Genomic DNA, 12,194 nt, shown 5'->3' with positions numbered 1-12,194 from the left:
AACATGAATGAGGCTGTCCCAACACTTTGCATTTAGTTCTTCATCTCTTGTTTCTCTGGAAGCCTTTGGCAGACAGTGCACAGAGCCTGCACTTGCCCCAGAAACTTTGCCCTTGCCAGGGGCTCTGGTTTAGGACTAATCTGAGGTGTATGGAGATCCCTCGCTATGAAATATTCCTCATGAGTTTGTTAATGCATTTTGTACCTAGAAATGATCCCACATGGGGGGGTCGCAGAGCACTCCTCTCCCATCACATGCTGCTTAGAATCATGGAATCATTTAGGTTGGAAAAGACCTTTAAGATCACTGAATTCAATCATACTGAACATGGTATGACAGAAGCTGGGATCAGCAGGAAAGGATGGTGCAGAGCAGGTTTAGACTTTGTTTAGATATCGATGTTACGGGCATCTTATGGATGTGATAAATGGATGAAAACAAGGAGGAGGAACAACATGGGCTACACCTCTGCGACTAGGGATCAGAGCCATGATGGCAGGTCCAGAGGACGTGCTGTCACCTGCAGCTCTCACGGTGATGTTGCACTGTTTTAACGCTTGTGGATAGTGTGTTCCATCCCTGTAGGCACCTCTGTATCACCAGGGCTCAGGCAGCACAAACTCTCTGGTGCCAACATTCAGCTCCCCACAGTGTCAGTGAGAGCCAGGGATGGACACAACCTTCCCGTGCACCAGGTAAGTGAGATGGGCAGGAGAAACTCACTGATCGGTCTGCCCAGGTAACATCAGGGCCTTCCCACTGCACCCCAAGAGTGTCCTACTGGAGGAGACCGTAGTGATACACCCTTCTGTGGTGCTTTAATCCACCTTTTTACATCATCAAAAAATCCAGGGCACCAGCAAGTTTTCCCTCATCAACCAAACAACCACCAGGTACCACATTCGCATGACCCTCTCCAGCACAGCCGGCTCACCTAGGGAAATAACCCTACTCTAGACACCCACCAACCCCATGATAATTTTGTGCTTCACTACAGATATATCTCACCCCAAAACATGAACATGCTGAAACATCCAATCATGTTCTGGCACGCATGCCAAAAAAAAAGCCCATGGCAACAAAGACGACAGCTTGCCAATGGCAGCTGCTGCACGCACACACAAAATTAAACTATATTCTTCTGGAAAAGGATATTATTATGGCATTTGTTTCCCCTCACCCTCACCCATTCCCTCCCAAAATAAAGGGGGAAATATCAACACATCTCAAACATTAGGAGAGATAGATTAAAGAGTGAGGGACGGGATGGAGAACGCAGGGTTTAACAGGAGATCCAACTGGAATTGGGGGCTGGATGCATGGAGCCACCCTGAAATACTGGCTCACCTACAGGAGTTCTATGGCACATGCAAGAAAATATATTTTGGGAAGTCTGAGGATGCTGAATTGCATCAAGTTTCATGAAGCCATCCCTCAGATACAACACAAATCTGCAAACACACACTTCTATGCATTAAAGAGCATCCGATGACACCCATCCTCACTTCCTTCCCCTGGTGTGGACCTGCTGGATGCCTCCCATGCTGCAATGCAATGTACGAGAGAGCCTTCTCCTCACTTGTGAAGATAAATGTCATATCAGACCTCTGACATCATGTATTCTCCAAGTAATTATTTTTGATATCATAAGAGTTGTACAGGGTGCACAATAAAATTAAAAAGTAGAAAGCAAGGTTAATAAGATTATCATGGTGGTATAATAGGTAATGCATTTTGCAGTATATCCTTAAATCTGCCCTCTCCAAGCATAATTAAATAACTGTGATTTATATTTTAAAGGAACGCAGACATGCTGTGTATCCTCCTACCCACATATGCTAATTGCTTTCAGCCCCTAAAAATCACACAGTTGTTTGCAGCTTTTTAATCCTCATGTGTAAATAACCCGACTCAGGTCCAAGTTATGAACAATGAAATCCAGGAAACTTTCAGAAGAGCATGTCATTAAACCCGTCTTGATTTTATCTCGCTGATCTAATGGCGATGTGCACCAAAGCCCGCGGGAAGGAGGAACAGCTCCCCGGGGCCCTTCATGCCGGCCCCACAGCCAACGTGCCGGCTCGGCCATGACATCGGGAGAGCACTCAGACTGGCAAGGTGCATATTAAAGACCTGGAGAAGAGATCGAGACCCACTTAGGAGGAGCTGATGGATGTATAAGCTCAGGACACCCCTCCTGGGCCTCACTGTGGGTCTGGGTGCACTGCACTGGCACAGGGACTGTGGGCAACACAAGCCTACCCGCTTCACTCTAGGCCAAACTCAACCGCGCCGCTCTCCATTTTGACTCGCACATGAAAGCTTGGCACACAAAATGGAGGCCCTCGTGTATTTTACAGGCAGCGGCTCAAATTCAGCCCAAATCCACACTCTACAGGGCCACATCCTCCTCCTACGTGCAGAGCCGTGATGGTGCTACACACCGGGCTGAGCTCAGGTGCCATAGCCATCCCTGGGGTGGGGACATGGGATGATGGTAGCTAGAAACACTTACAAAATATATATAAATAACACTGCTTTCTCTTTAAAATTAATTACACTGTGATGAGGGGATTGCCCAGGCACTGCCCTTGCAACTGGGGATAAAACACTGCAATGCCTTGCTAGGATAAAACTGCCCCACATGTCCGAGGCACCATGACCCATGTGCTGATCCCAGCCAGGGTTTTTGGTGGCTCCCATAATATCAGCAATAATTAACAACACCAGAGATGTGGTTGCGCCACATGAATGGGAAAACCAAAACGATTAAAATGATTTTTAGTCCACCGACAACCCTTATCTACCAAAAGCCCTCACTGGCATAAGGAAACCTCCAGGTCAGCTGCTGTTAGGAGGCTAAAATAATTTCCCCTGAATTTACAGCCTGTAATTTAATCATCAGCTCCAGCCCTTGTCTGTGCGGAAGGGAGCTGGGCAGAGCCAGATCCATGGCTCCCAATGAGGATGCCCCAAAGCCATTCTGCTAGGGACAGTCCCCAACAGCCAGAGGGTCCCACTCTGGGACATGTGTGGCAAAGCACAGGCTTTTTGGGAGGGGTTGAGGGTTTTTGGAGCAGCAGGATGGGGTTTGTTTGCTGGTTGTAAAAACCTCGCCAGTGCCTGAGCCAGAAGCATCAGGGGGAGGAGGAGGAGGAGCTGTGAAGAAGCTCAAGGCACGGAAAGCAAGGGATGCCCTTTCCTTTACATCCGAATGGGGTGAAAATACATAATTGTAATAATAAATAGCAGGGTTTATGAACAATTAGGATTCCACTGTCTCTTTGAAGGGTTTGAAAAGCTGACACGATGTTTTGGGTTCTCCAGATTCAGCTTTGAGGCCTCAACCAAGAGAAACATTCAGCCCCGCTGTGTACAGCAGTGACCACAACAAAGATTGTGGTTTCTCCCACACTCGCCTTAAATAGATCTAAATTAATGCTATTCATCATTGGGTGGAAAAGAAGGGAAATATAAAAGTGCAGTCACTTGTAGAAAAGCCAGCAGTGTTGGGCAACTTTCTTACCACTCACAGGCTTCTCCTGCTTCTGCACCTCGAAGCAGGGAGGTATGGAAATAACACACCCTTATACCGGCCAAACCCATCACCTGGAAAACATCCTGAGCATACGAAATACGCCTTTATCCCGTGTTTATTTGTTGTTGCTGTTGTTGTTGTTGGAGAAAGGGAAAAGCTAAACCACATGACTGAACTCCTGCCAGGGGTTCATGATAGAGCAGACTGTCCCAAGTGCCGCACCAGTTAGTATCTGAATTATCACGGATACTCACTGGCTCAGTTACAACTGCACAGGGAGAGCAGTTGTCCCACCTAAATCCTTCTTCTGTCAGCTACCACCCTGCTTGTGGCTGCAGCAAGCAGCCAGTTCCACTCCCCAAAGAGAAGAGCATCCATACATGGAGATATCTCTCCGTGCCATGCAGGGTGTGTAGGTCGCTGTGTCTTGCTTGTCCACGATAGGTGGGTGAATGAAATTTGGGGTGTTGATGTGCTGTAACTGTCCTCTCCTTACCTCTCCCAACTGAGATACAGACCCAGGCTCCCACCACTGACTTTTTATGGGTACTGTTTATAACGTTAAAGCAACACAAAATCTGCCTTCTCCTGTTACTCCTTGAGGGCAGAAATACTGCGAGATGTCTTAGTTTTACTTTTTTTTTCTTTAAAACTACAGATGTCTCACTGTAGCAAAAAATAATGGAGTAGAAAAACAGCCCTATGAGTCCCCAAACATTAAAATCTCAGCTGAACATTGATCTGCTCAGGTTGCCCTGGGCGTGCTCAGGGAGCCCTGTGCAGGGAACATGTGTGAGATACCTTCTGCAAAGCTGGCTGAGCGGTCTTTTGGTAAGAGTAACTGCACTCTGTAGAACAAAACTTTAAGGACTATTTTGGATATACACTGGAACAGCCACAGGCTGGAAGTAGGTTTTCCAAAGCATTATAGGTGGAGGGAATGTCACGGATGCTTTAAAACTCTTCAAATACACGTAAAAATGACATGTACGTTACGTATTATCTCCACAGAATAAACACCATTTGAAATGTGCCCCTTTTTAACTACCATTATGAGCTGTCTAAAGAGCATTTTGGTTGAAACTTGGGAGGAAAGGAGAGGGGAAAAAAAAAAGCCCACTGATCTTACACCTGCTCTTTAGCAGTGGGAAGTAGGTTCTCAATCTGTTAACATGACCATCTGGTCAATCTGCATATCACGGCTATCTGGATTACCCATATGATGGAATGACAATAACATAGCCAAAACAAAAGTAAAACGTATCAAAAACTAACAGTAGCGCAAGTCCTTTTGATTTTAAATTAAATAATAAATGTGGCATCAGAGCAAGGCGAGAAAGTCAGCTAAATAATTAAAAATGAGCCTTCGCTACAGCATAATTAAGTAAACAATATGGTGTGTGTTTCTGTATGAGCCAGTAATAGTTTCCACCATGGAACACTCCACTTTTGCAGAGCAGCGATCGGGAGTTCAAGGCGCTGCGACAGCTCTTTCGGTGACGTACGGTATTGTCAGGACACCTCTGCCATCCCTGCGACACGCCGGGCCGGCTGCGGCTATTAACAGGATTAATGCAGCAACAATCAATACCAATTGTACTAAAAGATTACAGCGTAAAGCCTCAGATACCTTTTGGACCCCCCAGTACCTCCACGGGTTCGTGGGCTATCTGCAGGCGCTTTCTGCCTTAACCCATCTTTGCATTATTTCCCATCAATGCCTGTTTGTGGTGGTCCAAGTAGGAATATTTTAAATCTGCTGATGGGAACTTAAAATGGGTCTGCCTAAAGTTCAAGGCCATGTGCTCTATACCACTGCCCAGCAACTAGCCACAGAGCATATTTAGAGGTTAAATAAATTTTCAATCACAGAAATAAGGCTGAGTTCTTGCATCTTCGCTGGCTTCTAGTCTAACATGAACGGAAAAATGAGCTCATGTAAATAAAGCTCTAGCCCCACATTTTTCTTAAATTTGAGATTTTTAAATGTCTTTCTGAAAGATTAAAAGATTTTCTCTGCCACAAATACCTCATGAGCTTAATTCTCGCCTGAAGCGCGTAACGATGGCCGGCCAAAAAAATAAACCAGGCATTGCAGCATCGCCTCCTGGCCCGCCATCCAGCTTTGGCTACTAGAGAAGGCTCTAAAAACTGTGACCTCTCACAAAATTTAACTACTTCTATTGCAAATCTATTCTCCAATCTGATCACATTAGCAGAAGGAACTCCAAAGCAGTAAAAAACTCCAGAAAGTTCTCGGTTGAGTGCCTACTAATGAACAAAGGTTAACTTTATCTAAAAGGTCAAATGCCTGGTGGCTAAGGTTGTGACCTTAACAACTTAAATTGTGACCTTGCCACGTGCCTAGTATATTGTAGATTCTGATACAGATCATCTGGTAAAGGACCGGTCATAAATTAGCTTTACTGTTCGACTCCCACAAAGAAAACGGTTTGCCACAATGGTTTCCAACTTGTCATTTGATACAAGCACAGAATAAGTGAAAACTAAAAAGCGAACCCAAGTTCAGGGTATGAAAATGCTGCCTGCTTTTAGTTAAGCAGATTAGAAACTGCAATGTGAGAGTAATACTCTAGATTTCAATACATTTTTTGGTCAACCTCTAATTCACAAAACACTGATCTTCCTTTTTTTTTTTTTTAATAAATTTCTCTCTTTTTCCTTTTAATGAAAATGACATGTAGTTTGCCTATTTGCATATTTTTGTTTTCTCTTTCTAGCCAGTTCTTAAAGAGAATAATTGATTTCAGTAGCTTTGTAAGAGGCACTATTTAAATCTGTGCACATGTGTTCCCTTACAGATGATAGTGCCTACTGAAGAAAAAGCGTGGATTCAAAGCAATAATTATCCTACATGTTTAGAAGGAAAGGGACATCTTGCTGCCGAAGTCATCTTGAATAAGGGCATCTTGGAAAAGAATACTCCCCGCCCAAAAAAGAAGACGAAAAGTGGGGGGAAAAAAAAAAAAACAAGAAAAAGAGAAGCGAGCACTATGGGTGAAAAGGTCACAATGGTTTTGGCACGCATCTTCAAGCACGTTTCGGAGTCTGTGCCTCCTGCCAATACTGGCAACTTCTCAAAACTTTTAAGGAGGTAAAAACATTGTTTAGTGTTTACAAATCTTCTGTACTATAGCAGATGCTTGTCAAATCCGCTATACGTAAGTTGACCAGCCTACCTAATATTTCCACTGGTGACTTCCTCCTTATAAATATGCAGTCCATACATTTACGGAGCAAGGTCTGATGGAGTTGGAGACAAAGGACCCTTAATATTTTTTTTCTTTTGTAATTTTCCTGTTGCGCACCCGGCACAAGCTGCCATTACTGCGGGTCTGCGGGAACCAATGGCTGTCTACTTGGCCAATGTTCAGGTGTAACAAAGACTGCTGGGATACATCGGAGGGGGGAAAAAAATGAAAAAAGGGGGGGAAAAAAAGAGGTAGCCTGTACGCAAGGCTTTTGGTACACCTCTGTGAAGCGATATGGACGGCGACCGCGCTGTGCTACCTCCCAAAAATCATTTTGTCCCCCTCCCCGCTGAGGTTTAGCAGGAATACGCCAGCACACGCTACAGCATTAAGAGCACAATGCGATGCGTGCAATCAGCAAACAACGGCCAAAAACACGAAGTGGTGCGCTTCGCACGAGCGCATTACTGCTCACACGAATCCAAAATCTAACCCCAAAAAGCCAAGCCGAGGCCTCGTGCTAAGTTTCTGTGGCAAATGTAGTCCAAAGGACAATTAGTGCGATTGCTGCCTGTTGACGGTGAAGGCAGAAATAAATAAGAGTTCGCTATCAAGGCTACTGTTTGCAACCAGCGTGCTGATAAGATGGGATATCCCTAATCACAATACTGAACTTTCATAACATCTATTGCCCGACTGTTATAACAGGGAGAGGATCCTTTCAAGCTCCCTGAAATACCTCCACCCCTGGGTTTGGTTCTTTTCTCCCCATTCTACATTTTTATGACCCTAGAGGCAGGTTAAGCCAAGACTGTTGGTTTCTATGAACAACTTGTGCGCTCCACGGAGGACTGCTTGGGAAACACAATACAGACCAGTATTTACCAGCACTATGCTATATATAAATCTAAATAATAAAAACCTGTGTGTCGTGGAGTGTAAACAGCAGTTTTAGCCGTGGATATCAAAGCACTTTAAATGCATCACCCCCCTTCGACATGCAGAGGAGGAAACTAAGGTAGACAAAAGGGATGCGAGTCCATGGTCTCCTCAAGGTTGGTGATGGAACGGGAAGTGACCTGAAATGCCCCAGTCCCAACCTCCCTTCAGTTAGCCATTAATCCATGATCCTTCCTTCACCGTGGCCATAATAAATTGCAGAGCAAATAAATAGTTTTCCCCAATATTTGCCTACTTCCCCTTTGTCATAAACGAGCAATAGGATTTACCACCTCGCACTGAAGTGTAAAGCAAATGTTGCAGCTTATCTGAAGGAAATACCACGAGGATACTCGAAAGTTATTTCCGAACAGGGATCATATCTGTAAAATCCCAGTGGTGACACTGCCTATCACAACAACCATAGCAGGGACTCAGCACAGAAGAACTTTGGGGGAGCCAAAACTTTCTGCAAGACCCTCCGAAAGAAGTCCGCATGGGAAGTGCAATGCTCCCAGGGCTGTAATTCACTCAGTTTCCTTACCAACAAATATTTATGTAGAAGTGGTTTCTACTAATATGATTCCTCTCCCCTCTGCTCCTCTTTTTTTCCAGCCTGTCCAGCCCCTCAACTTACAAGTCAGGATATGCAGGGTGGCCTAAGCATCCCGTACATGAAACTCAGGGCCTTGCACTTCACGCGCACACATATTTCTGCACTGTAGTCACTCAGGAGAACTACAATAGCATATTATTTTATCCAGTCAACATACTACGCATCCTCTGGGCACACCGCGTCACGCCGCAGGCAGAGTGTACTTTTTGTTGGAGTCAGGGATCCCAAGATTTTCATCACACACAAAAACATCTCAGCCCTCCCCCAGTAAGCACAATATTATCAAATCAGGAATTATTTTCAAGACCTCCTTAGCTTCTAGGTATATAAACTGTGATATCTGGGGGGGGGTTAAGTGTCTTCTTTTGCCCCTAGGATTACGCAGATGTTTGTTTTGTGCTTGCTTTAACCTGATGACTAGGTTTGCTATCAAGGGACTGTCTTCTCCTTTCCCTCCAAGCCCAATCCTGTGGAATTTATGCTCCTTGTCTCATCCCCATGGGGTGAGGATACCTGGTACTCCTGACTCACAGGCCTCAGGCATCTCTAGCCCTCTTGCACTACTTTATGCATAACATATACAAATTTTATTAAAAAAAAAAAATCAATTAAAATCTGTTTTCCCCCAAAATCAGGATAAAGAAAGACGTGTCTGGCTGTGAGCCCTTCTAGGACAACGTTTAGGATAACACCTGTGAAGGATGCCCAAAATGCTGTTAACCATGGGAAAACAAGAGCCACTTTTATGTGGCTGCACCTTAAAAACCCATGAAAAAAAAAAATAAAAGGGAGGGGGGAAGTTTTGGCACCCTCCTCACCACCCCGGGAGAGCGAAAACCAGCAACCCCTACTCCCTCCCCGGCCCATGCAGCCGCCACCGGGGCACAGCACCCGGCACAGAGATAACCAAAAAATTGGAGAAGGTGGTATAGAAAGGCACTTACCTGCTGCGTGCACAAAGTATGCCAAATATAAATCGAGTTCCTTAACAGAAACTCCTATATGGTGGGGCTGTACGCACAGCCCGGGGTTAGAGCACTGTGGGGACTTTACAAGGCGCTCGCCATCAGTACTTTCGAGCGGAATACCTTTAAATAAAATCACCATAACAAGGTCCAACCTCCAGACCTTATCTGCCTGGCGAAGGCAGTCAATTCTTCTCATCTTGCCCTTCTGGTCTGGATTGGAAAGAACGCAACACGGAGGCTTTTTTCCTGTGACTGTGAGAACAAAATCCTCCCGAAATTCAGGCCTGATATCTTTCCGGAGCTTTGCCAGAAGTCTGGATGCCCATTTTTGCTTTACCTCGGGTTTTTCACTTAGCAGTTCGTCCTTCACGGCTCTCTCTTCCTCTTTTGACATGCGTTTTTCATGTTTTTTGAAGTATTTTCTTTTTCGGGCTTGCAGGTTGAACCACGTGTATGCAAACGCTCGGACGTGAGGCAGAAGTGCTTCGATGAAGGGATGAAATTCATCCTGAAAAAAGTTACAGAGAAGGGTCGATGTCACCGAAACCATCAAGAAAGAGCCTCCAGAAATGGGGTTTTCACGGGATGGTGAGAATTAGAAGGGTGCTTATAAATTTTAAGGGCTGTGGGACTTATAACCCTCACTGACAGACCCCGAACCCGCCACTGCCGCATCCCCGCTTCCCCTTGTACCGACCCAAAAACTCCGCTCCCGCCCCCAAAAACAGCATCCAACTTCAACCAAGTGCCCAGATGGAGATGGAGCAACGCTGGGGCCCCCTCTTCCCAATCCCCACATTTCTAAAAAATAAAAAAGTTAGAATGAGTTAAAAGCTAAAAACACGGCTCTAAGTCCACTTGCGGAACGCGTATCTCCCTTTGCTCTCTCCCTGACCCCGCTGCTTGCGGTGTAGCCAGCATTTGCCCGCCAATTTGGCAAATCCTAAACATTTGGATGCCAATCAATGTTTGTATGGGGAAGTCTAAAGTATAGTGAAACTTTCCCTAAGATATATTTGGAAATAGCAGCCGGCAGTATAGTAAAATGCCACTATAGCTGTATATACAATTACAATGAACAGTGGTTTTCACTCTGGTTCCTGAAACGGTGAAGGGAGTAGAAAGTACCGCAGTCAATTTATCTTGCAAGCGCAACAATAACACTAAAATCCTAAAAAAAGCAAGTCTTGCAATTTTTTAATTTTTTTTTAAGTTTTGTGTATATTTTACAAAAAGAAAAAAATCCCAAAACTTGACATTTTGGCATATAAGGGAAAGTCAAACTCTGAGCCTTTCTATAAAATAAAATAAAAAACAATAGGAAAAATTGAAAACTGTAGTAACAGAAAACCATAGCACAATTTGTGCAAATATGTGAAGAATTATTAATTGTTTCAGATATTTTTAGATATTTAAAAAGAAATGCCCTACTTGGAAAGTTAGTTTGGCCATCCGGAGACACTGCTTGCTTTGTGTAGCAAGGAGTTAAAGATCACCCCTCTCCCTTGGCACAAAAATAATCACGATTAAAATTATGCTGACGATAAAAAAAAGCAAGAAAGACCCCTTGGTTTTGTTTTAAAAAAAAAATTATATATATATATTCTCAGAAAGTACTACATAAATCAGCCTAAGAGATCAAAACATATTATAATATACTGGGGCCACACTTCTCATTTTTTCTTGGAATAAATGAATGACCGAACTCCAGGCTGCACATAAAAACGTATCCAGCCTGTGGGGCCTGATCCAGTGCTGTGGGCTGGGGACGTCCCTGCTTCCAGTTCCTCCTTTTCTCAGGATTGGGCCCTCCAGGAGTGAAAAATAAAGTAATTTGTGCAAAGTTTTCCCCAGCATGGGAAAAGCCACCCGCTGCCTACGCCTGCAAGAAAACATTGGGGATTTTTCAGATTAACTAACTTTTTTTTTTTTTAATTATCCCATGGAGTACATTTCCTACCCAAATCATTGCAGGTTGCATAAATATTGTTATAAAAAGAGACATTTTACTTCCTTTCAACACTTCACTTTAATTTGCATTTTCTTTTCAGAAATTATGAAAAATTGAGAAATCAATAGTAAAAATATCTACCAGCAAAATCCTGTCATAATTCAAGACCTTCTGCTGACTTCCCAAAAGCTTTCATTGCACTTATTCTAAGTGGCCCCAGAATTAGAAATACTTAAATCTATAGGTAATACCATTGCATTTATTTTTATTTTAAACACATATTGTTAAAAACTTCCCAAACAGCACAATATATTTCATTAGAGCAAAATGGCAGTAATTAAAGTACTATGAAGGATTATTAAAATAAAAGCAGGTAAAATAAAATAAATCAGCCCAATGATTGGCACATTCCTCTTTTTTTTTCTCCCTCCTCCATGGGAAAAGATGATAGTTTCAAATTTCAATAAAGTTAAAAAAAAAAAAAGATTGCTGCGAGTTTGCAGTCGGCAGATTCAAAAAGTGAGAGGAGGCACAATCCCAGCACATGGAGCTGCTCTCACCCACCAGAAACAGCTCTCACGGGGGGGGCAGAGAGGGGAAAAGAAGAAAAATATAAAAACTACAGGTCCCTACAAGCTATTAAAAATAATAAACCCTCCCTCTTGATCTCTCCTGTCCTTCTCTTTCCCCACTCCGGGAGAGTCAAGGAAAAAAGGCCTTTTGTCAAGTGGAAGTTTATCTGCAAAGGTACACAGAGCAGAGAGGCTCGACAGCCCCAGAGCGAGCCAGGGCAGCGCTTCCAGCCTTCCCACTTTCCAAACACGTCTTGGTACATCCTGAAATATTTTAACTTTTCTGCTTTAAGCAGCGCTTTGTCCTGCTTGATCTCATGTGCTCGAGACTTTTTTGGCTCAACGCTGGATACTGTCCAAGAGAGAGTTGCTTTAACCTGCGCTAAAGCTGATTTCTC

General features: G+C 43.9%; 1 protein-coding gene across 18 annotated transcripts in view; it reads right to left on the bottom strand.

Annotated features, from left to right (window-relative positions):
* The window catches only part of NFIA (nuclear factor I A), a 410,570-nt gene that overhangs the window by 235,168 nt on the left and 163,208 nt on the right, over nucleotides 1–12,194 (bottom strand). For all 18 annotated transcript variants that reach the window (XM_027694338.1, XM_027694337.1, XM_027694341.1 and 15 more), the window contains one exon: nucleotides 9,250–9,781. In XM_027694338.1, coding sequence (XP_027550139.1) covers nucleotides 9,250–9,781 — 532 coding nt within the window. The remainder of the gene's footprint in view (nucleotides 1–9,249; nucleotides 9,782–12,194) is intronic.

Source organism: Neopelma chrysocephalum, unplaced genomic scaffold (assembly GCF_003984885.1).
Source record: "Neopelma chrysocephalum unplaced genomic scaffold, ASM398488v2 Primary Assembly neopelma1_97, whole genome shotgun sequence".
In the NCBI taxonomy this organism is placed as follows: Eukaryota; Metazoa; Chordata; class Aves; order Passeriformes; family Pipridae; genus Neopelma; species Neopelma chrysocephalum.
The sequence above is the reverse complement of the archived record's forward strand: the minus strand, read 5'-3'. Positions and strand labels throughout refer to the sequence as shown.